Source organism: Pagrus major, chromosome 1 (genome assembly GCF_040436345.1).
Source record: "Pagrus major chromosome 1, Pma_NU_1.0".
Classification (NCBI taxonomy): domain Eukaryota; kingdom Metazoa; phylum Chordata; class Actinopteri; order Spariformes; family Sparidae; genus Pagrus; species Pagrus major.
The window spans coordinates 19,764,583-19,790,032 of record NC_133215.1 but is presented as its reverse complement, the minus strand read 5'-3'; the positions used below and the strand labels follow the sequence as shown (position 1 = coordinate 19,790,032).

At 40.2% G+C, this 25,450-nt stretch overlaps 1 protein-coding gene across 2 annotated transcripts; it reads left to right on the top strand.

Moving 5' to 3' along the window:
* The first annotated feature begins 832 nt into the window (after positions 1-832).
* septin3 (septin 3) lies at positions 833-16,451 on the top strand. 2 transcript variants are annotated; one of them, XM_073475567.1, is made up of 12 exons: positions 873-1,001; positions 2,013-2,075; positions 3,147-3,208; positions 5,794-6,198; positions 6,382-6,510; positions 9,810-9,891; positions 10,125-10,262; positions 10,882-10,999; positions 12,325-12,420; positions 12,646-12,742; positions 12,857-12,908; positions 13,927-16,451. In XM_073475567.1, exons 4-12 carry the CDS (start codon positions 5,796-5,798, stop codon positions 14,054-14,056), a joined length of 1,245 nt encoding a protein of 414 aa, XP_073331668.1. In that variant the 5' UTR covers positions 873-1,001; positions 2,013-2,075; positions 3,147-3,208; positions 5,794-5,795; the 3' UTR covers positions 14,057-16,451. The 2 variants fall into 2 exon arrangements, with proteins under 2 accessions (XP_073331661.1, XP_073331668.1); XM_073475560.1 differs by lacking the exons at positions 2,013-2,075; positions 3,147-3,208 and having other exon boundaries at positions 833-1,001.
* The last annotated feature ends 8,999 nt before the right edge of the window (positions 16,452-25,450 follow it).

Sequence of the window (25,450 nt, the reverse complement as noted above, 5' to 3'; positions counted from 1 at the left end):
TCTTTGAAAACGAGTCACCTCAGAAACCCAGACTCTGGTCGAAGGCTCAGAGTCAAACCACTCAGATGGATGTGAAGAGTGCAGTAAGTCAGTCCGACTGTGCTTCAAAGGATTACAGCTGCCACTCAGAAGGCATCGATCAGAAAACGGAGGATCCTCCTCAGTGTCCACACAGATTAAATCGACTTAAGACCTGTCTGGTGGCACCTCACACACAGGAGGCCACATCAAAAACTACCTTTTCACCACCTGATATTATATCACACAAACACCAGCATCAAAGTAACAGACAAAGAGAGAACTGCAGTGACACAGGACTGAATCAAACAGGTATTTTTGCACCATCTGGCCATCATGAGGTGCCCACAAAGCTACCAGAATATCCCTCAGAGAAGTGCGTTGTAAGCTGGTCACCGCCTGTGGCACACCGCCCGTTCAACACAAACAGGGTTGGCATCAGTTCAAAGGGGGTCTTTGACCTGATGTCCCAGCCGCAGCACAGAGAATACCAGAGACCAGATGGGACAACAACAGCTACCCTTCCACTACACCAACCGAATTACTCTCCAGCAGACAGAGCGTTTATCATGGAGGAAGCAGAGGACCCCTATTATGTCACCATGTACTACCCAGGTTCAGTGTATGTGGGTGAGTACAGAGAAACCACTTAGAAGACAAATTCCTCAGAGCACATCAGGGACTCTTTCATCTCCTCTTCTTAAATCTATTTGGAGTGAGAAATTAAATAATTTTCTGCTATCTAAGGGGGCGGGAACTCTGCTGAGGGGGCGGTCAAAGAGGGATTTAAGACGTTGCTCCTTATCAGTAGAGTAACAGACATGCAGAGCAGAGACATGACAGCGTTGGTTAGCAGACTTCTATCAAAGTGAGTCCAGGGGGACATGCCAGTGCAGCACTCAACAGAGACAAACAAACACAAGGAAAACATGCAGAAAGGAAAGCAAAAGCAGGACGAAAGGAGAGCAACTCAGAGATAAAGTGTGAGTACGGTGACACAGCTGAGGTTCTCCTCCTGTCACACTTTAAAGAATCATTTTAATGAGCAACACTTACATATAATGTGTAAATCCTGGAAGATAGAGATTAAAAATAAGACACCACTAAGTATAAATAAGCTGTCTGAATCTCCTCCTGAGGGCCTTTAGGATATCACAGTGCAGTGATTACCAGCCTTCATGAAGCATCATCTACTTGCAGCAGGTTGCAGACTGTATGTTTGTGAGTTCTGTGAAGTCCAACTGAAGTTGATTGTTATATTGCTTCATTTAACAAGATTTTAGAGGCCCTTCAAGGTAAAACTGTACAGTATTTGTTTTACAAAACAAAGCTGACTCTGCGATCTCTTTCCAGCACTTTCTGGAGCTTTCAATTGTAACACATGGTCGTCATCAGCAGGTAGAGTTTACTCTGCTGTCATGGGGATGGATCTGTTGATAAGTGAGCTCAGAAGCTATTTACGATGAAGTCAGGAACCCGTGTTGTAGCAGTTAACAGCTGTTTAATGAGCTCCACCCAGACCAGATACAATATTAAATGCTGCTTACATAATAATGCATTCATTTTAATAATCCAATAATATAATATGTCCTGCCACTGAATGAGTAGTTTTGAAGCTTTGAGTACTTATTCTTGATGATACTTTTGTACTTTTAGGTTAGTAAAATTATGACTGAATGACTTATAAGTGTAATGGAGTACTTGTACTTGTTGTAGATGTAGCTGTCTGCATTAGCTCAGTTATTCTACTTAAGTACCAATTTAAGATACTTGTTCTTTACTACAGTATCTTTATTTTTACCTCCACCAAGGAAGTCATGTTTTTTCTCCTGTGTCCATCTACAAAACTTGGATGGAGGATGTGTCTTGGACAACAAAAGACAAATTACTTTTTGGTGCGACTGCAGAAGAAAGGGACAGATCCAGGACATTTTTGTCACTTTCTTTTACATCGCGAGATTGGGCATTTTTTGACATTTTCGCTCATTTCTCAGGCGTGACAACACGAGTGACAACAGTTTGATGTGGATAAAGGGGACTGTTGGGCCTTGGCGGAGGTATGCGCTCTACTGATTGCCATTATAGTTTGCTACTTACTTGGACCACATTTCAGAGGGCAATATTGAACTTTTTACTCCACTTCAGTTATATGGTAGTTAAAGGGGCACTGTGTAGTTTTGGGGAAGAAATGAAAACTTAGAAATGTAATATTTACAATATTAATGAGGTAATAAAACCTCTTTATTCCATAATTGAATAGACAAGCTGTTCTCAGAGGAAAATAAGGTCCCCAGAACACTGTTTGAAGCCAAATATAAACAAAGTCAATTTGATTCAGTCATGAAAACAAAGAGAGTTTGTTTATTTAGTTTGTTTAGGCATAAAAAATCAGTCAGTGAGGATCTCTTCCTGTGGATTAAAATTGCTTCCCCAAAACTACATAGTGCACCTTTAAAGTCTTTACACACAATGCAAAATAAAATATAATGTTATACATGATGTTCTTATCTATATAAAGCAGTTAAAAATTACATCCACATACAGTATGCTAATAGTAATTCAATTTCATAATACACCATAATAAAATATTGTCATGGGCTGTTCTGCTTCCACAATGAGAACTTTTAATAGTTTAAGTACATTTTGCTGATGATACCTATGCACTTTTACTTCAATAAAAATAATAACAGCAGTAGTTACACTTTTAAGGGGGCATTATTTACATTTGAGTATACTTTAACTTCTGTAAAGGCCATCAGCACATCTTCCTCCACCCTGCTTCACCATGGAGGAGAATTTTTACATTAAAAATATCTGCCACATTTGATTCAGATCAAATTTGATTAATTTGGACTAATTATAGCTTAACGCAAACCCTCAGTGTTCCCTAAAAATAGTCTGTATCAGTGACAGAGGACACTGTGCCAAAAAATGTCCCTTTGAGGGAAAGTCATACTGCGCATGCGCGCTGCATCTCCCCACTCCTTCTCCTCTTGTCGCCTTGGTAACGGTAAAGGGGGGCTCACGGCCAGAGGGAAGGAGAGGAGAGGTACCCAGACTAATCACATGACTGCTACTCATCTTATTATCTCTGTGTTTGGATATACATCGTTTGTTCTTGGACTCAGAGCGACAACAGATCGGACTGTCTCCTCCTCGAGCTGTGCGCAGGTCAATTGAACGGGAATCGGTGAGTGTGACAGGCGAGCCGACCGATAGTTAGCCGACGGAAGCTAGCAGCTAGCACGGAGCTGCTTGCAGCTAGCCGTTAACGTTATTATCCAGCATGACTGGAGAGAGACAATGGGGGTCGACAGGCTGTGATGGAGCTCGTCTCCTGTGTTGTATCAAAACAGATGGACATTATAGGTAACATAAATATGGACCCATAATACGTGGGCGTGTATGTTAATTTGCGTGGCCAGCCAGAACAAAAATACCCATTTTTAGTCGGGAAACAGTTAATGTCATGTCATCAGGTATTTTATGTTCCAGTCTTCAAATGTGTGATTTTCCTGTATTAGCCACTCACTGCTATTAATGCTGAAAAAATGCTGCACATCTGGGGAGTGCACTGTATTACATGTGTGAAGGCAACAAGGAGCAAGAGGGCAGGCAGAGAGGGGAGCAGGGCTGCATGACTACTGAGTCTTGTGAATCAAAGTGACAGCCACTGCCTCAGTGACCTGTATGATCTGTATCTACCACTGAGGCTGCACTGACTTCAAGCCTGGCAGCAGGCTGCTCCGTGTGTACACCCCGGAGGGCTGAGGTTATCAGCATCTTGGCTCAACCTCATTCCTCTTACTGTTGCCATCTGCCTGCACTGTTTGTATTCGCTTAAAGGGTCAGTTAAAAAAAACATTGTCTAACTTACCTGCAGATCATCACTAGGACTACAACTAACGTTTATGTTTGTTGTCGATTAATCTGTTGATTGTTTTCCTGATTAATCGATTAGTTGTTGGTGAAAAATGTCAATCAGTTTTACCCAAAGCCCAAGATGACGCCCTCGAGTGTCTTGTTTTGTCCACAACCTAGAGATATTCAGTTAACCATAATAGAGGAGAGACCAGAAAAGTATCACATTTAATAAGCAAGAATCAATGAATTTTGACTTTATTTCTTCTTAAATTATTACTCAAACCCATTAATTGATAATCAAAATAGGTGGTGATTAATTTAATAGTTGATACCTGATCAATTAGTCATTGCAGCTCTACAGGTAATAGAAAAAATACCCATGACAAGTTAGCAGAGTCCATTGTAACTTCCTTAATGTCTTGTTTTGTCCACAACCCAAAGATATTCAGTTTACTGTCATAGAGGAGTAAATAAGCCAGAAAATGTCTACATTAAGAAGCTTGAATCAAAGAAGTTTGACTTTATTTTTCTTTAAAAATTACTCAAACCCATTAATTGATAATCAAAATAGATGGTGATTAATTTAATCATTCACAAATAATCCATTAATCATTGCAGCTCTACATGGTATGGCAGCAAAATACCGATGACAAGTTTGCAGAGCCCATTTGAACTGCCTAAATGTCTTGTGTTGCAGTGATGGAATGTAACTAAGTACATTTACTCAACTTCTGTACTAAAGTACAATTTTGAGATACTTTCCTAGTACTTCCATTTTCTGCTGCTTTATACCTACACTCCACTACATTTTGGAGGCAAGTTACTAGTTGCTTTGCATGCTGCATTAGAGCCAAAGTAGCTCATTTATAAAATAGTTTATTTTGTCGAAAATCCGATTTAAAAATGTATCTAAAAATATATAAAAGACACTTTAAGACTTGTACTTAACTACTTTTCGTATGGGGGACTTTCACTGTTACCAAAGTACTATTTTAACAGTATATCTTTATTTTCGCTCAAGTATGACTTTGGGTTCTTTTTACAACACTGTTGTTTTGTCAAAGATATTCAGTTTACTGTCATAGTAGACTAAGCAATGAGCAAAACATTTCTATTTCAAAAGCTGTAACCTGAATATTTGGCCATTTTTTACTTAAAAATGACAAATAAACGATTATAGTTGTAAGTATGAAATGTTCTAATTGTTGCAGCCCTAGTGCTCACAGCATTAGCAAATTACATTTACTTGTACCAAGGTGACTTTTTCTTCCAGTACCAATACCTAAACTCTGGGTTTCTGACAGTAGTGGGTAACTGACAGTGCTGATGTACAGTACATATGCTGATATTGATTATTGAGAGTTGAAAAAAATCGCATTTTTATTTTTTTACATTCTTGACAGGGATTTATTTTTATAATTATCACCAAGATATGTCCTCCTTAGCCGAGGATTTTGCATCTCACGAATAAACTCTGTGGTTGACAAATGTAATGACACCATTAGACCACCATATATTTTGCATTTCTTTACAATTGCTTGTTATCAGAGTCTGGCAACATATCAACTGATATCTGCAATGAGCTAATATCAGCTAATATATTGTCCTGACCTGTCGCTCTAGCTTTCCCAAGTGCCAATCTCATACCTGGTAAATGAAGATACTCTCAATACTATTGTACCCCTACTCCTAACTGGTGTGACTAAAAAAATGTAGTTCCTTTATAGAAAAATGTTGATAAAGAAACTATTTCATGTAAATCTGTGAGATTTGGCCGTACCCAATATGCTAATAAGATCAGTATCTAAAATTATCTCAGAACACTCGATTGGCCGACTTCCTAGTGATGTACCAGCATTTTCTGTTAATGAAAAAAAAATATTTTTATACTCCTCTCCTTTCCTCTTACAGACATGTCAGACGTAGTTCCTCCAGAAGTGAGACCCAAACCGGCCGTCCCTGCCAAGCCCCCAAATGTGGGGGCTCCCTCCCCCTCCAGCCCATTCCCGCCGCAGGCCCCGGGCATTGGAGGAGGAGCTCCTCCTCCGAGTGCCATCCCCGTCCCCATCGGGAGTCACGGCCCACAGCACATCAGCACTCATAGTGTGGGTCATGGTGTGGGCCACGGTGCAGGCCACGGTGCAGGCCACGGTGCGGGTCACACTGCAGCACACAATGGAGGTCATGCTCATGGTGGCTCCCACAGCTCCGGCGGTGGATCCACTTTGCTCGGATACATTGGTATTGACACCATCATTGAGCAGATGAGGAAGAAGACCATGAAGACAGGCTTTGACTTTAATATCATGGTTGTTGGTGAGTGAAAGATGATTGATAGTCTAAAGGTGTGAAGAATATGATGCATTTTTTATTTTTTGTTCGTTCTCATTCTTGGTGAAAACAATCTGAATCACCTAGACATTTTCTGTCTCTCTTTATCTGTAATTGTAACTCCTTTTCAGCCTTGTTCTTACATTTTGGCCCTCCTTTTCATCTCAGGTCACAGCGGTCTCGGAAAGTCCACTCTGGTGAACACCCTATTCAAGTCCCAGGTGAGCAGGAAGAGTGCAGGCTGGGCCCGTGATGACAAGATCCCCAAAACTGTTGATATCAAGGCAGTGTCTCATGGTGAGTATGAGGAGAGAGCGACTGTTCTCTCTTTAGAGCCAGACAATTATAGCAGCATTTAATTTGACAGAGAAAATTAACGATCTTTGACCTTGTTCTTAGTCCCACATAGCCCAGTTACAGTGTATCAGTGCACACTGGTAGCTGCCAAGTGAGGTTGCCATTTATTCTCTATTGATTCTAAGTCAACTTCTGCATCTTCTGCAGGTACTTTGTGTGAGGGGCTTTAATCCTTCTTTTACTGTATTTCTAATAAGATGGTGGCTTCCTTCAAAATTTCTACTAAATATACACTGCTCTGGAATACAGAGACTTTCATCTGTCAATGGACAGATCATTGACAGATGAAAGATAGATTTCAAGGATCAGCTAACTACATTTTGTTGATAACCTGGCTGGTTCTTCTGGCCAAACATGATTTTCTGATGTTGTGTAGATGTGCCAAGATGGTCAGTCAGGACAGGAAATCAAATCAAACGGTGAAGGCAAGGTAGGAAACAAGAAGGCTCTGCCATTAAAGGTGCAGTCACGTTACATTTCTGGTAAATTAAAATGTCCCACACTCTGCCCAGAGAAAATTGTGATGTCATCTTGATGCAAGTAATAAATCAACATTGATCAGACTTTTCTAAACATCAGTGTTTCTGTTGGACGAACAAGCACATCTGCTGTGTCTACTGTGTGATTTGTGTTAAAATGTAAACTTGTCTAATTCAGAATGCTCAGGCCTCATATAAGTTTGTTTTTATACCACAGAAGGACAGACTAATATCCTCTATCACTTATATTGGATCCATGTTGGGAGTGTATCTCTTAATCACCAGTATGATCTACAGGATAAAATGATAAAAGCAACCAAAGCCTGTTTAAATGTTAGTATGAGCACCTGACTATTAAGATGGACTTGAAAAACTGTGAACTGATCCTTTAATGGCTTGTTGTTGCCATGACAGATGCTAAATGTTTACCAGTGGAGACAGCGTTGGCCAGTAATATTTTCACTTTGTGAGTCTGTGTTTGTGTGTGTGTGTGTGTCATCATGGCAAAATGTGGTCCTGGAGAAACCAACACAGAAGCAATTTTGTTTATTTTGCCAGGTGCTTATATGTCTTCCTGTCTGTCTGTGGACAGATTTTGTCAGCATGATACAACACACATGCACACATGCATCACAACCATACATGATACAGTCAAGAAACTTTACAGGTGTGTAGTTAATATCAAAATAAAGGTTGAGTTTGAGGATGGGTGTCGTATGAGTAAGACTGTCTGAATTAGGGAGAAGGAAGCAGAAAAGGGGCCATTGACTTCACACTTTAAATTGCAGATCACTGTAATTCCAATCATTCCCGTCGACTCATATGCCTGCCTTTATACAGTATAACATGTCAGTGGGAACGTTATATACATCTGAACTATATAATGAATTTTGATTATAAGTGTAAGGTATGGAAGCCCTAAAGGGCCATGCATTCATACATTTCATTTCCTCCGTTTTCCCGTGATAACGAGTTAATTTCATTTGTTTTCTCGAGATCTCGAGTTATTATCTCGAAATAACAACTGCCATTTTCCCGAGATAACGGATAATTTTCTCGCAATCTCGAGATCTCGAGCTATTATCTCAAAATAACAACTGCTGTTTTCCCAAGATAACGGATAATTTTCTCGTAATCTCGAGATCTCGAGCTATTTTCTCAAAATAACAACTGCCGTTTTCCTGAGATAACGGATAATTTTCTCGTAATCTCGAGATAACGAAACTTTGTTTTCCTGAGATAACGATATAATTAATTCGAGATCTTGAGCTGTTATAACATTCATTCATCCCTTCATCAAAAACTAATTTAGTATAGAAAGCATAAACGCACAAAACAAACAGAGAAATAGACATACCTACAGTAGTGTTCAAGAAACCCATCGGTCAGCATGCCATGCCACTTGTGTGTGATGGAAATCTCACATATCACAGTCATTATCTTGAGATCTCGAGAAAATTATCCCGTTATCTCGGGAAAACGGCAGTTGTTATTTCGAGATAATAACTTGAGATCTCGAGAAAACAAATGAAATTAACTTGTTATCACGGGAAAACGGAGGAAATAAAATGTATGAATGCATGGCCCTTTAGGGCTTCCATAGTAAGGGGAATTTTTTTACCATATTTCTACATCAGCATTGATGTGTAGCATTATAATGAGCACAATTGTTTATGATGGAGTTCACTAATGAATGGCTTGAGCATATTTCTACATCTCCTCAATGTCTAGGTCATGATGGTTTTAGGCAAAATCTAGTACAGATTGTTATCGGGCACATCATTCCCACTAGATCACAAATATATCAAGCCTGGCAGAAATATCCATAACTGTGAGGATTTTCAAAGTAGAGACAGTGTTTTCACTTGTTGATCCGCAATGCAGAGAATATGTGTTCACACACAGACATACTGTAGGTGAATCACAAGTATATTATAATACTCACGTTAGACAGTTGCATAATGGTAGGCATGACCTCATATGAAATTTTAAAAAGTTTGCTACCATAACGCCAGACAATCTCAGAACTGAGAGCCGCGTTTCCATAGTAACAGTCAATGACCCCTGCTGACAACTGACACAAAGCGGTAAGCGTGGCTCAATTTGTGGTTTGCTAACAATGTTGTCGAGCGGGCAATCAGAAATGTTGCTTCCCTCGTGAGATGCCCATGTAACTGATATTCTTCCACAATGCACAAGCTTTCTGCTGCAATAAACAGAGCTGAGCAGCAAGCCATGATGCTTATTTGAAAATTAGCCAGAGTACAGAGCAAATGACCCCTAATTAAAGCCACTATGTGTAGCATTTGAAAATATATGACTTAACTGCCCCTCCCCCAGTATTAGTATCAAATTAATAACTGTGGCAGACAGTTGGGTTGGGTGTGCAGTACTGGAAATGTGAACTTGTGTACATTCCTGATGATTTAACAGCACCAGGGAAACAGTGGTGATACGTCAGACCCTTGGACAGAGCTGTGTTTAGTCCCTACAGTTTATATGATTATGCACACATTGCCTGCGGTTGACAGTGACCTGACATTATTAAGCCCTTGCCAGTGAAGGACTCAGCAGACATGTGGCATCACATCACACAGATGTTAAAAATATCTCTCTCAGATAATTTATTGTTGGTTGTGTCTCTGGCCTGAACGCTGTTCAATATGTTGAGATATCAAATACACACCAAATACCGATCAGTCGTGTTTCCACATATTAAGCAATAGCTATCATTTGTTCGTTGTTTTTTTTTTTTTTCAGTCCTCGAGGAGGGTGGTGTGAAGATGAAGCTGACAGTTGTCGACACTCCAGGCTTCGGGGACCAAATCAATAACGACAACTGGTGGGTTTTCCAAGTCCTGGGTCATTAAAGCCCCATAAATGTCATCATTACTGCCTCATCTTACCAGGAACACATTTTAGCTTGTCATCTTATAATTATACTTTAAGCTCCGGATTGCGGCAATGCATTAGTCCCCAAAACTACTCAAGTAAAGCTTTCCTTTTCTTTTGCTCCTTTTTCCCCGCTTATGCAATCTTTTTCTCTCACGCTGACTTCTGCTGCTGTATCCACAGCTGGGAGCCCATTTCCAAGTACATCAATGAGCAGTATGAGAAGTTCCTGAAAGAGGAGGTCAACATCACCAGAAAGAAACGTATCCCTGACACCAGGGTGCACTGCTGTCTCTACTTCATCTCCCCAACTGGACACTCGTGAGTGAAACTAGAGATTAGTGAAGTAATCACTTAAACCATCTTTAAGTATCTGAGGGGAATGTGTTTTTAGTAATCTGTTGGCAAAGGCTTTACTTACACACACACACAGAGTTCATGTCCCTTTATCCCAAAACATTTCATTTCAAGCCCCAAATCAAGTGTGCTACTTTATATTGCAGACAACACACACCTCTCTTTCTCCTCTGAACACTGCACAATTAGCTCCCGCTGACAACTGTGAAATTGCTTTTTAATGGGTAAACGGATACAGTCTTTTGTGTATTACAGCCAGTGTGTCCTATCCTTCTTAGCCGGGGTAATTGAGACCGACAGGATGTTTTGTGTGCAGGCAAACAAGAACTGGGACACAACCTTTGTCCAATGATAAGCTTACTTTTCAGTCACATTCACACTGTAAGTCTTTTGTAATTGCTACAAAACCAGGAAAAGGTAATGTGAAACACGGCCATAAAAATCCCTAAGCCTCCCTCTGCTATTTGTTATCCTGATCGTCTTTTACTGTTGCACCCAAACCTGGAAGACTCAAAGCTCCTAAATATACCGACTTACTCACTGTCCTTCTGTTTTTTCTGTTCTACCTGTCCGTCTGTCCCAGTCTCCGGCAGCTAGATGTGGAGTTCATGAAGCGCTTGAGTCACTCGGTCAACATTATTCCCATCATTGCAAAGTCAGACACAATGACCATTGAGGAGAGACAGGAGTTCAAACAGCGGGTAAGTTTCACAAATTATCCCACTAACACTAGACCAATTAATCAGACAGGCCCGAAGTATGTAACTGCTAATTAGCTCATTTCAAATATCAGCATCTTTGTTTATGTCAGTTCTCTACTGACATTTCTTGGAAGCTGTAGGCACTGATGCCTGGAGTTATTTTAAATACCAGAACAGAAATGCCAAAGACATGTTTGAGGTATTTTAAACAACTTCAGATTGTCCTGCGCAGAACATATCTTGGCCTTTAACGCAGCTTAATCAATATTTTATTATTAAAGCAACATTATGTTGCCCCCCCCCCCCCCCCCCCCCCCCCCCCCACACACACACACACACAGAGTGCAACAAGTGTAATGTAAAATGTAATGTGAAAGGTAGATCTCATAGAGAATCACCATCTGACTCTGCAGTTCCACTCAGCTCCAAGGAGCATTTTAGCATCTCTTAACTCATCGTTTTGGATTTTACGTCCCGCTGGTTCAGTCTCATCACTCTCATGGCATTTTTTTTTGTCTCAGCAAACAGCTGTTTTTTAGCACAAAAGCTCTTAAAGCCCACTGTACAATACCTGCCAAGACACCATTAGTGACTAGTTGGTGAACACAGTGGAGCATTTAGCAGCTGAAGAGCCAGATGTTTCCCTGGGGAGTTGTAAGAGACCAAAAAAAAACATTCATCATGTGGCCAGAAACATGAATGAAAAATGAATAGTAATACTCCCTGACTGTTGAATGTGTAATACCCTGTCACTTCAGACAAAAAACCCACTAACATCTGGCCTTTGTCTGGGTCAAATGACTGCAGTAGTGGCTGATTTTTCTTCTTTTTCTGGTGCTATGCTACGAGCCGGTTGAAGTGAAGGAAATTGGCATGTAAATGCTTTTCCAGCTGTCTCCGTTCAAGCAGCACTGGGGCATCGTTCAGTCAGCGTTGAGTTTGAAAGAGAGACTGGAGTTAAAGATCTAAAAAAGTAACCACTCTAACATTATCACTGGCCTCCATACTGCTTCCTACTGTTTTGTAGCGCGTTGTGACTGAAAGGGAAAGGAGGGAGTCAATCGCTGTTTGTTTGCAAGTTATTTTTTAAGAACATATCAACTTTGTATGATCATTTGTCACTATTGTGATTACAGCTTTTTTGCACTACCCCAAGTGGCTAGGATTTAATATAGGGGGAACCAAAAAACTGGGATATTATATTTCTCAAAACTCCCATACTGGACAGGCTACGATCCAGCAACCTCTCCAGATGTTAGATATACAAGTGACTTGCAGACATCACTCAGCCGTGTGTTGCTTCCTGTCTTTGTTTTGTGCTGTAGGTGAGGAAGGAACTGGAGATGGGCGGGATTGAGTTTTACCCACAGAAAGAGTTTGATGAGGACATGGAGGACAAGAGCGACAATGATAAGATCAGAGTAAGTGTTTCTGTTCTGTCTTTGTTCAGACACATTTGTCCCATGATTTTCATTCTCTCCCACCCCTCTCCACCCCGCTTGACCCAATCCCTCACACACTCATGCACTGCTTCCTCTAAACAGAATGTCAGGGCACTGGGGCATGTTGTGTATTAGTTTCATCTCATAGATCTTGCTCCGCACTCTTTATTATACTGAACCATGGTGAAATGTCTCTGTCCATAGGAGGCGATGCCCTTTGCTGTGGTGGGCAGTGACAAAGAATATCAAGTGAATGGCAAACGGGTCCTGGGGAGAAAGACAGCGTGGGGAATTGTAGAAGGTGCGTGATATGGCAACATTTACAGTCGCTCTGCCACAGAAATATTGATGGTCTCAGGTAAATGACTTGGCATATGAGATATGACATTTGATTCTGTCCATTTTTTTGTTGCAGTTGAAAATCCCAACCATTGTGAGTTTGCTCAGCTGAGGGACTTCCTGATCAGGTAAAATATTCTTTAAAAATATTATTATGGCAATGCAAGCAATCAGAAACTATGGAATTTGCCATATTGAGAAACTTTCCCTAAAATGATTTCCCTTAAAAATAACATAAATCAGGAGTTATGGTTACTAACTTCTACTAACTAACTGCAGCTAATGATTATTTTCATTGTCAAATAATCTGCTGTATATTTTATTTATTTATTGAATAATCATTTGCTAAAGCAAATCAGGAATGACACATGAGGACCAGGGAACAGGCAGGAATGCAGGAGACACAAATGAAGCAAGCAAAGACTGAGGAAAAACACAGGCTTAAATACACAGGAACTGACAGGGTGGGAAAAAGACAAAGGCAGGAAGTGGAAAGCAATACACGATACGCGATAATATAATCTACAAAATAAAACAGGAAATGACCAAACCAACCTGCGTCACATAGCTTACATACAATTTTATTAACTTTTTATGTTATTTCAGAGTGTATAGATGTCATTCATCTAAAATGTATATTTATGCTTTCATGTAATTACAACACTTAACACTAACACTAACGTTAGGTTGGAGACTTAATTTACCTTTTCGGCCGTAGACTAAAGAAAATGGAAGTTTGAGTTTATCCGAAAGAAGCATATAGTCTGAGATGTTGGGTAGATATCAAAGATGCTAGCAAAGCAACACAGAACACGAAATAAGCACAGTAGAAATATCAGATAGGTTGGAACACTGTGTTTTATTATATATCTTTAAATGTTACAGTTACAGCTGAAAATGACAAAAGAAACAAAGAAGTTTGCCAACGTCACATATTTCTGCGATGCAAATCAACTACCAGTTCTCTACCAGGAAGTTGTCTAGCGTAACGTCACAGTGATTCAGTCTATTAAACCAAAACAGATAATGATGATGATAAAAGATCACTGATATGCATTTAAAAATACACAGTAACGCTGATACCTCCCCTGTTTAAAATACCTTATATACATAACCAGTAATCTGTGTGTCTGTGTCTTCTTTCAGATCTCACCTCCAGGATTTGAAGGAGGTGACTCATAACATTCACTATGAAACCTATCGAGCCAAGAGACTGAACGAGAACGGAGGTCTGCACCCCATATCCTCCAACGACACCCAAGAAAGCAACCTGTAGTCAGTCAGTCAGGGGAATTGTACAGAGTGAGAATAAATAACAGTGCAATGAAGCTGATGCAGATGAACCTATAATCATTTTCACCACGGCATCGCTGCATGCTTGGAAAACATTGAATTCTGTAAAAGTCTGTGTCATTTTTTCTGATTCCAGACTCCACCCATCCTCCTCTACACCACCCTCCCCACAAACGCATATCAGACCCCTCTAATTTCATTTCAAAGTCATTCCTATTGATATTCGGATGACCCAGAGACTTAGTGCCATTATAAAATTAACATTTTATCTACTGCCAATGCCTTCTCATTTATCATCGTCCAGGTAGTTCAAGCTTAGAAAGTGCCACATAATTATCAGTATAAGAGGCAAATTTTTCAGTTTTATTGTTGTGTAGCAGCTGACGTCTGAGTTCAAACAAATTATATGATTTGCTCTAAATATTAAAATCATAATTCCTGTGTTGTAGTGAAGCTCTGCAGTTGACTCTGTACAAATTGCTTTTTTAAAATTCTCAGCAGCATTCGGAGAAAGAATCCCTGTGGCTTAACTGTCAGGAGGGCTTAACAAACATTACAAGCTGTGCTGACTTCTTTTCTACCCACCCTCACCAACAAATGAAATTTCTCTAATGTTCCCTCGCCCTTTTTATGTTTCATTTTGCGTTTACAAAATAGTTTGTGTGCACAGACCTGCATACTAAGATGAGAGAAAGCTGCAACATCAGCCGCATATGAAATTCAATTCTGTCGGCTACAGCGTTTGTGTAATTAGTCCAACAAGATGCATGACTGTGCGTGTTGCAGATTCACCATAATAGTGTGCAAAAAAATACTGCATTTGTGCCTGTGCATTGAGACCAGTGGAAAATTGTTAAACAGATCACTGGTTTTATTAAATGATACATTTTTCTCCTTTGTGACCTATTTTGACAGCTAAATGGACAACATGCACCTAGTTTTATTGCAAAAGCTAGAAGCATGTAATCTAAGCTGTATTTTTTTTTTTTCAGCAGTTAAAGGGTAACTCCAGCATTTTTACACAATAAAGTGTGTTTACAAGTTTTGGGGAGCATTACTGCACATATGGAAAAAGTCATTCTGGTGCCTACATTACTCACAATGCAATTTAGCCAGAGAGACATCAGGGGAGACAATTTATCAGATTACATGCAGCTTCCTCTGGAGCCACAAAAGGCTTTACAATACATTTTTCACATATGCAGTAGTACTCCCCAAGACCTGTTAACACACTATAATATGTAAAAATTGGTGATTATCCTTTAAAGAGTAGCATGGCCAATAATGCCACAAAAACTACTTTTATACAACTTTTTTTTACATACTGAACTGGAGTATAATATATAGTGTGAATCAGCCTTTGCTCGATGATTTTTGGTTTTGACGATTGGTGTAATCAATCAAAACTAAAGATGATCATTACTTTTTGTTTGATATCTTTTGTCATGCCAAAGTTTTATCACTAAACTCTGATTTGGTCACCAGAATTTGTGTTAATGCCCTTTTAAAATTAATTTCACCCTGTTCACCACTTGGTGGCAGCACTCTGCCATCTATACACAGTAATGGAGCGAGAAACATGCACTTGGACCAGCTTTGTGTCCTCCTCACACATTCTGACTGCTGAGACTTTTAGGTACATTTTTACAAAGTCAAGAATTATTTTCTGATAAGGTTTACAGAGATTAGGTCCAACACTGCTGTCAGAAATAACTAATATCTCTCTCAAGACGATAATGTTTACAAGAAGCTTTAATACTCAAAGTGTTGGTGTAATAATTCCAAATTGTAAGTTGTAAACATGTTTACCACGGTTTTTTTTTTCGGGAACTGTCTAGAGTAGAGGACAAATATGCCAAAACTACAAGTAATTCAATCTTTAAATATCTTTCAATCTTTTCGTTCTAAATCATAATTTTGTACAAACATAAACATTAGTGCGATTTTGATATTAATTGAAATGTGATGCCTGCAACAAACTGAAAGTAGTTGTCTGTGATTTTGGTGCAGTCAAAGGTGTCAAGCAGAATTTTGAATCAGTGTTTATGTGTGCATGCTCGTGACCATATTCTGTTCACACATCACTGCAACTTTACATCAACTTATCAACTACTTCTGAATGTGTGATGTGAAGATTAAACTGCTATATCATAAGGTGAAGCGCTGCTGTCTTAACTCCTGTAACTAAATGGACGACCCACTATCCACATATCACTTAGGATGTGAACTTCACGGTGTACATTTATTTAATAACCACTTTTCTCAGAGTTGCTGTGACACATTGGGATATAATTTTCAGTGTTATATTGAGTTATTTATACATTATTAATGTCTTATTATTGTAATTTATTATTTAATAAAAGCACATTCCCATGTTTTATTGAAAGAGTTTTTTTTTCATGAATGTCAAAACATGATAACATGCTATTTTTATGAATGTTTTGTAGTAGTAGTAGTAGTTTTAGTAGTCATAGTACTGGATTTATACCTGATTTAGAATTTACATTAAAACTCAACAGTCTCGGAGTCAAGAACCACAAAGAAGGTTGTAGTGGAAGAAATAAACATTGATGAAATAAAAGTTATGGCTAAAATGCAGCTATTATTAGACAATAAGACTACTAGACAACTAGTTTGAGTCATTTTTCATCAACATTTATTTTGACCATGAATGCTGTAAAATCTACTACAAGCAGCAGTGATCTCAACCCACCACTAAACTGCATCTGCTGAGCTCTGCTCTGGAGCTGCAGTGTTAATAAATCAGACGGTACATGCAGATTGAATCCACACTCCATGATTATAACTTGGAGTAAAGTAAGTGGCATCCTTGAGTGGCATCGGCTGGCTGCTGCTTGACGTTAGAAATGAATTAAATGAAAAACATTAATGTATTTACAACAATGACTGTAGTCCTTCAGTGCATCATCCTTTGAACACCACAGGATGATGCCTATAACCTGCAAGCTGCAAGAGCACGCTGCACTGTCCCTTTGAGCTTACTGTTATCAAGTAATCCTTTGAATCATTGGGATTGCAATGATTGTTCCAGCCATTAGTCAAACTCTCATGTGTTTGTCTCTGCCAATGCTGAATGTGGGCAGTGCAGGATGTGAGGCACACAGAACTCAGATTTCTGGTTTGTGGTCCACTTGGGGTTTAGCTATTGGTTGTGGTTGCGACTTCACCTGTCAGAGTTCACCATAGTTGAACTGCTTCTTCACAGGATTTGAATGTTTTATTTGCCCCTTCACTCACACAGAACGAAATTGAACGGGGGGCGAATATTCAATGCTGCTGTTTTATGTATATGTGACCGTAGCCTACGTCTAAGTCTGGTTGTTTGGTGCACAGTGCTCTGTAGCGCCTACCAGAGGGGAGTAGTTGAAACAGGCTGTAACCAGGGTCCACAGTGATGCTTCTTGTACTTGTCCTGTTTTGTGTTCAATCCAAACCAAAAAATGAAGGAGACACAGAGAACAGACTGGATTACTGCAGTGTAGAACTGGTGTAGGAAGTACATCCTACACTGGATCTTTTTGATGGCAGAGTCTATGTTGGATGTTAAACGGATGTTGAACCTGAAGGTATCCACATCAGACACAAGGTTGCTGAATATAGTGAAGGTGGCAGTGTTGTGGGCTTCTCCTAAATTCAACAGTTATCTCCACAGTGCTTGTTCAGCTCCAGGTAATTCTGAATGCACCAGAGAGGGAGCTGTGGAACCTTTCATCTGTATGCAGACGCCTCGCCATCCAGGATTAGGCCTTTGATACTTGTGTTTTCTGCAAACTTCAGGAGTTTAGACAGTTCTCCTGATGTGTAGTCATTGGTGTAGAGGGAGAAGAGCAGCGGGGAGAGAACACATCCCTGGGGGACGCCAGTGCTGATTGTCCGACTGCTGTAGGTAATTTTCCCCAGCCTTCCAGTCTGGGTAGAGCCGTCACTATAACCACACAAATAAAATAACATGCGATTGAGAAGCAAACCAAAGGGGACGGCAAGCAACCGCCAAAACCACACTTGATGCCACATAATGTCATGTTCAAAATTACAACTGTAAGAACACCAAAGCACATCAAATTGCATGAAAGCAAATTAAAAAAAAAACCCAAAGCAGCTAGGCTGAAGACTCAACACAACAAAAGTACTGTCCAAAATGCAGGAGGATTATTTCTCTGCTACTCAATATCCCCCAATTCCTAGAAACCCAAACACACTACTGCCCCATGATCAGACTGGACTTTTGCCCAGGATCATAGGAGAAAGTTGCATACCATGCTTTTGAGTTGAAGTGAAGGATTTCTGGGATGATTGTGTTGAGCTGAAGTCCAAAAACAGGATCCTTGTCCCTGTGGAGTCATGGTGTTGCAGGAGGTAGAGCAGCACCATGTGGACAGCATCATCCACTCAGATGTTTGCCCGGTATGCAAACACAGGGGTCCAGCAAGAGTACTATGGTCTCTTTCAGGTGAGTCTGTTGAAGGATTTCATGACAACACAGGTCAGGCTGACTGGCATGTCATCATCTTGTCCTGTGATAGATGATTGTGGAGCATTTGAAGAGGGAAGGAACTTCACACAGCTTCAGTGATTTGTTAATGACCTGCATGAAGATGGGGGATGGGTGCTTTCCTGGTCTTGTCTCTGAAAGTTTTGAATCACATCTATAGGGGTGGTTTCCTATAGCTGGTGATGTCCTGCAGGCATCTCCATGCTGACACAAGGTTGTTGGTTGAAAACCTTTTAACTTTTCCCATGTTCCACCTATGGTAGAACATCCTGCACGTTCCACTAAAACAACCCTGTATGGTGTCTTAAATGACATGATGATTTGTAGTTTTCAGGCAATGCAGTTGATCACTACATTGTGACAGAGTACCATGGGGACAGTGGGGGAGTATTTCTGGAATAGCTCCAGTGGGTTTTGCATTGGTCTCTATTATTCTATTATTACGTTAATGTATTAACTGCTTCTCTGTCTTGTGGTGTGCCACAAGGCTCCATTTTGGGTCCCATACATTTGTCTCCCAACACATCATTCCCCCGCTGATTATTATACACTTATCAATTGCTTTTTTGGGGTCATCATAAACAGGCTATGATCTTTAATAATGGTTAACACCTGCTGCCAGTGCAATATGCTACTTGCTCTTTCTGTGCATGTAGTAGGGTTTCATCAGTACCATTAGTAAGTACCACTGTGATATACAGATATGAGTACTAGGCAGCTGAAGGACAGATCCAGATGCACACAGACTCGGCAGAACAGAAGCAGGTGAGTACAGTTTCAAGAATTCATGGTAGAGGGTTCAGCGTTCGGAGGGAACCAAAGAGATGTGTGGCCTGGGGACTGAAGAGTAGTGGAGCAGGAGAACTCCAGGGGATGGCTGGGGAACTGGAGTCTGGCAGAGCAGGAGCCGTTCAGGAGGACAAACAGAGCTGTTAAGAAGGACAACTAGAAAAACTAGGCAGACAGGTGGAGCCATTCTGGAGGACTATCAGGAAGCTGGGCCGATGGGCAGAGTTGCTCTGGAGAACAGCCTGGAGGCTTGTGGCAGAGACCTTGAGGCTAGATGTGAAGGCAGATCTGCTCAGAAGGCTGCATGTCAAGGCAGGGTGCTGGACAGTCAGTCCGATGGAGTGCAGAGCAGGAGGCTGGTGACAAGAATGCAGGGCAGGAGGTCAGTGGCAGGAGTGCAGAAAAGGAGGCTAGAGACAGGAGTGCAAAGCAGAAGGGTGGCGGCAGGACAGCAGAGAAGGCTGACTGAAAATCTTTCAAATCTGGCAAGGCATCAGCTGAGAAAACAGACTGGAGATCTGGATTTGCTAGCAAGGTGTTACTGGAGATAGCCGGATGACTGAAGATTGGATTGATCTAGCAGGGTCTCAGTGGAGACAGTCGGCTAGGGGTCCAGATGATCTGGCTAGGCCTTCTTGACGACAGCTGACTTGGATTGAGAATATCTGGCTGGTGGTGAGCCATGGTGCTGGGCAGCTGGAAAAGCAAATGGCATGTGGAACCATGGGGACTGCAGCTTCTACTGTGGGCTCCACAGCAATACCCCCTGAAAATGGCAAGTCGCTTTGAAAGATGGCCACTGGACTTTAGGGTAGCTTCTCAACTGGGCCCTTGAAGGCTTGTAGGGCTCAGGGAAGGCAGAGAGGAGCCTACCAATCCAGAGGCTAGCCAAATCTGCTGGGTGCCGGATTGGAATGCCATGGAAGTGAGTGTGAGGCTACAAGGGAATGCCCCAAATGCAAAACATACCAAGCAAACAGGAGGAGTTCAGGGATTTACCGGCTGGTAGGCAGGTACAGAGTTCATGTTCATGGTTAAGGGTTCAGGGTTCAGTCAGGGTTCAGGCACTGGTTCAGGTTTCAGGTTCATACAGGTGGCTGAAAAGAAAGCAACGAATCAACATAGACAATCTGGTACTGACTGGGGAAAAGGGTTTGGTTAATGTACTGACAGGACTAATGAGGGAGAGTGGGAGCAGTGAGTAGGTGAATGAGAGAATCAGGTGACTGGGACTAGTGGAGATAGTCTGAGGGTATTAGGTGGACAGGTCGAGAATGGCAACAAACGGCCCTTGGGAAGTGGAAATTTGGTTGAAGTGAGGATAGGAAAATGCCCCAATTTGGCTTTATAATCTCCTCACAAAGACCTATGTGAGATGAAAGGTTATTTATTACATAGAGAGCTACCAGTATAATTTGAACCCTCCAGCTAATTGCTTGGATTTGCTGAATGCATCCTATAAAATTCTCAAAATTACTTTTTGCTGGCAGATGTTTCGGGCATGTCAGCACACATAAGCTGATACACCACATGTACACCCTGAATTGTCAAACAGACCTTGATATTATTCTCGGACGTTCCAAACTAAAATGTAAATGTTGAACACCCGCTACCACAAGCAACTGAACGAGTCTGTGGAGTGTCTCACTGCTTCAGCTCAGAAGTTGTGAGCCAATCAGAATAAACATCAACCTGGCAACCTTATGTATAACTGTGCATGTACCAAACAGAAGCAGGATTTTTGATTCAATTCTGCTTGACAATCGAGTTAACTCATTCCTCTTTAAAGGTCATTAAAAACGATCTATTCGTCTGTCAATCTAACATTGCTAGTCCACATTTGTTTATTTTGCAGGCTGGTACACGTCTATTTTCTCATTATAATGGCTTCTCTAGCTATCATAATGTATCTCACATTATTTGCAAAGTTTAATGTTTTAATTATGAGAGATGTAAGTAATCTTTGTTTTGTGAGTTATGGTATCTTTCCCTTGAGGTTTGTTAAAAATCCAACATGCATTGCCTCAGATATTTACAATGTAGCTCTCTCCTATGCATACAACTTAATGTAATTATTTAATGTATCATATCAGAGCAATGGCATGCATTATTCACACATGTTTTTTCTGTTATCTTCTTTCTCTTTCTGGGTTTAACTATATGTTTTGCTGCAGTCAAGAGCTGCTACAGCAACCAAGACAGGGTCCAAACCTCGTCTGCTTACTTAACATGAATTACACTTACTGGTCAGTTGGTGGCACTGTGATAATAAAGGTTACATGATTTTTTGACTTTACAAGACCTATAATCCATGTTTGATTGTTTTTACTCAGATTCTGTCACTCAAGAGAAATCCAGTGGAAATAAAGTTTTTTTTAACTTATTTTTTTTCATCACTAAGACTTTAAAGAAAGATCTTTTATTCTACTCCTTTTTGCTCATGTCTCTATGTAATTTTAAACAAATTATTTTGCTATGGTATATAGCAAAGGCATGTGGCAGATGAGGTTTTTCTCTTTCCTAAAAAGCCAATGTCGACCACATATTACACTATATATGCTCCACGACACTGTAGCCGAAAGATAATGTTAAGTTAAGTTATAAGTTCATGGGTTGTTCTGTCTGTCCAACTCTTGTGTTAAGAGATTATTCACCAACTCCTGGAAAGATTTCCATACAATTTCAGATCGATGTTCATGGTACCCAGATGATGACTCCTTTGACCAACTGATCTTGCATCTAGTATCACCATCAGATCTGAGTTTCCAACTGACCAAAACTTTATTCTAAAACAAGGTATTCTTTTAAGTAAGGGGCAAAACTACATGACATGTCCTCCAAATATCTGTGGCCTGTAGATGATGAATATATATGATAGTATATGTATTATTTGGTTTAAAAAAAAAGCAAAGATATGACAAAAAATGGGCCAAGTTTTTAGCCATTTTTTGTGAACTTGCACACAAAAGTTATCACTGCTGACTTGTCACTTCCTGTCATTTCCTTTAAAACTTGGTTTATTACCCTTTATTATTCTAATTACCCAACTGTCTTTTCTGTTGTTCCAGCCCCAGGCCTTACTGACAAACTTTAACCACAGTAATCATAACGATATAATTAACACAAAACCGTCTTGATGTTGCTGAATCATTCTTTCACAAAAGAACATAGACTGGAGATACAGTGGTAAATGTTACTGTGTTTCTGAAGACAAACGCTCAGAGCTAATAGGTGTTTCAGTTTCATGAAGAAGCTGCCGGCTAGACAGCATCATACCACACACACACAAAATACATATGTCTCAACCAAACAGGCAAGATTTATGAAGCCTGCATGAAAACAACAATTTGTAAGCATACCTAGTGTTCAAGGTCATTGTTGTCACACACTCAAACAGGAAATGGTGTAAATGCCCACCACTGCCTCTAGATGTCACTAGACCAAAGATTGGGCAAGGATCTGGGCATTTTTCCTAATCTCATTTCAGCTGAGTTATAGAGCTCTATTCTACATAGTACATTGTGTGCCAACATGTTTAACAAGTTAAAATGTTACACTTAAATAGTTAGATCAGGGATTTCCTCTAGCTGCAGTTATTTTGTGCTATTTATTATACTGTTTGCTCTACATTTTGTTTTGGTTTTGCACACATTCCTTCTAGCTATAGTGGGATGGAAATTTCTTTTACTTCTTCTGTGATTTTTTTTTTATACAACCCATTTGTTAAAATCAAAGGTAAAAGAATTTTGTTCACAAACAGGAGCAGTAACACTCTGGTGATGGTGTGGTACTGTGATTTAAACAGGCTCTGTTTTACCACCGAGTGAGCAGCATTGTACCTGGAAAATGGCACTTTGTGAGGCACTCGCAGTTATTGTGTTCTGATCTGTTGTATTGCTGATTGACTTGTAAAACAACCTGAGATAAGAGGAGATCCATGAACATCCAGTGTGTTTTGGAGTCACTTTAACGGAATATTGAGGAGAGAAAATTGGCTGTATTTCAACTGTTGATGACTTGTCAATAAGAGTGTGTGTGTAGGGGGCCATTATGTGCTTGAATAGAATGGATTTACATCAATTTCACTGTGCATCTTCAATCCTTTACTTTTAAACAACGCACTCATTTGTGTTTGGTCTGTACAAATGTTCCAGTGTTTACGTGTCCTAAGGCTAGTTCTATTTGCTCCAAGCACTGCTTTTTTCACCGCTTCCTTAATGTGGAGAATCCAAAACTGGTGTCGTACTTAAACTGTACTCTACAACTGTATAATCTTTATTGATACCACAGCAAACCTGTAAATGAAATTGCATAATTTGGCTGCTTTACCCATCTATGCACCCTGTTTACAGTCAGTCAGTATGTTAGCAGGCACAGCTAATGTCTTTTGTATATTTGTTTGTTGTGACCAAACGTTTCTCACTGCTCACTTTTCAGCAGCTATCGCCCAGCATTCATAGAAACATTTCTCTTTATTAGCTGTCACTATCATGATTGTAATTGTCCAAAGTGATATTTCAAACTATTGTGCCCTCAGCTGTCCGGATGAGGAACTCTTTGTTGCTACTTTTTTAGCAAGAGGTTTCCTGTTTTTGCAGAGTCTAGATGCCCTGACACACCGTGAATGACTGAGACTGACTATCACTTGTAGTTCTTGTGGTGTGTTTGGCTCCATTGGCATTCGTCTGCCCTTATCAGTAGACTATTGGCTGATTCATCTTGTTGAATTGGGTTAAAGGCAGTCTGTCTGCTGGCTGTTCAGCATGGCAAATCTCTATGTCTAGTTTCTCCTTTTTTTTTCACTTCCGCCTTTTATTTCTTCATCCACTGACGACAATAAGCAAATGTTAAGCAAAAAGTAACACTGCCCACATTTTTGATCTCTTTTACTCTGCACAAGGAGCGTACATAGCTCATGTGCTCCAAAGATGAATTAACGCAAAAATGTAAAATAAAACGTTAAAAAAATGGACCTTTTTTAAATTATTAGATTAAATGATAAACATCTGAGTTATGTAATTTGTGAGTGTGTACTCCATTTTTTGGTGGAAACCAACGCACAAATTCTTCAACCATTGCGATATCTTTGTGTACTTGTTTGTTTTTTATCGTTTACTGCAGACTCTTAACAGTGAAACACCAGACACACTTTAGGGTGTCATGGCAGTTCCAGCTGTATTATTGATCTACAGGCTGTTTCTGTTTCAGTGCTGCCTAATGGAGCCTGTGATCTGCATATAGTTCCCTGAACACAAGAGCTGTCATTTTGAAAAATGTCAATATAAAGGAGAGAAGCCGAGCTGGATTTGTTCTCACATGTAGATGACAAAAGACACTTGCCTAACCTCAATGCTTCTTTCAGACTAGCACTGCAGACCTTCTCTGGTGTGCGAGTGCACAGGAGACAGAGAAAAGCACAAGGCAAAGGAGAGCACAGCTACCAACTCCTTCTCCAGATCACATGGACCTGCATGGGGGCGAGCTATGACACAGAATACAATAGGTGCAAGGGTTTATCCAAGAGGACAGGGACATTTTAACGCTTAATGATAAGAAGATCACTATAATTCTCCCTCTGCTGGCCTCCTGGGGAACTACAAGTCTCATACAAAGAAGTGAGTCAACAAAATGGCTGACCTGCATAATGCTGTATGTCAGAAAAGCAGACCATATGTTGTTCATTTCTGTAGGCTAACGGATTGTTTGTTTTAAGGAGGCTATGAATAAAAAAGACTTGTTCTTGATTTCATGTCTTCTTCTAAAATCCATGAAATCATAGAACAAAAATATAAAAAGAAAATACAGAAAAAAATGCGTTATCACTTGTAGAAAATTACTTTTCCAGATCTACCATACTGGCTGGGTTAGTACTCCCCAGATCATCAGGGTTAGACAGCATTCTCGTCTCATGTGTGCCATTTTTTAAAAACTTTTTCTTTTTTTTTTAAATCACCGCATGGAGCACAAACCACTCAAGGTCACTCAGATACAGCCTACAGTCGACCTCAAACACAACTACCATCATATGATGGTAAACCTACAAACCTACACTAACACCACAGTGTGTAGTTAACA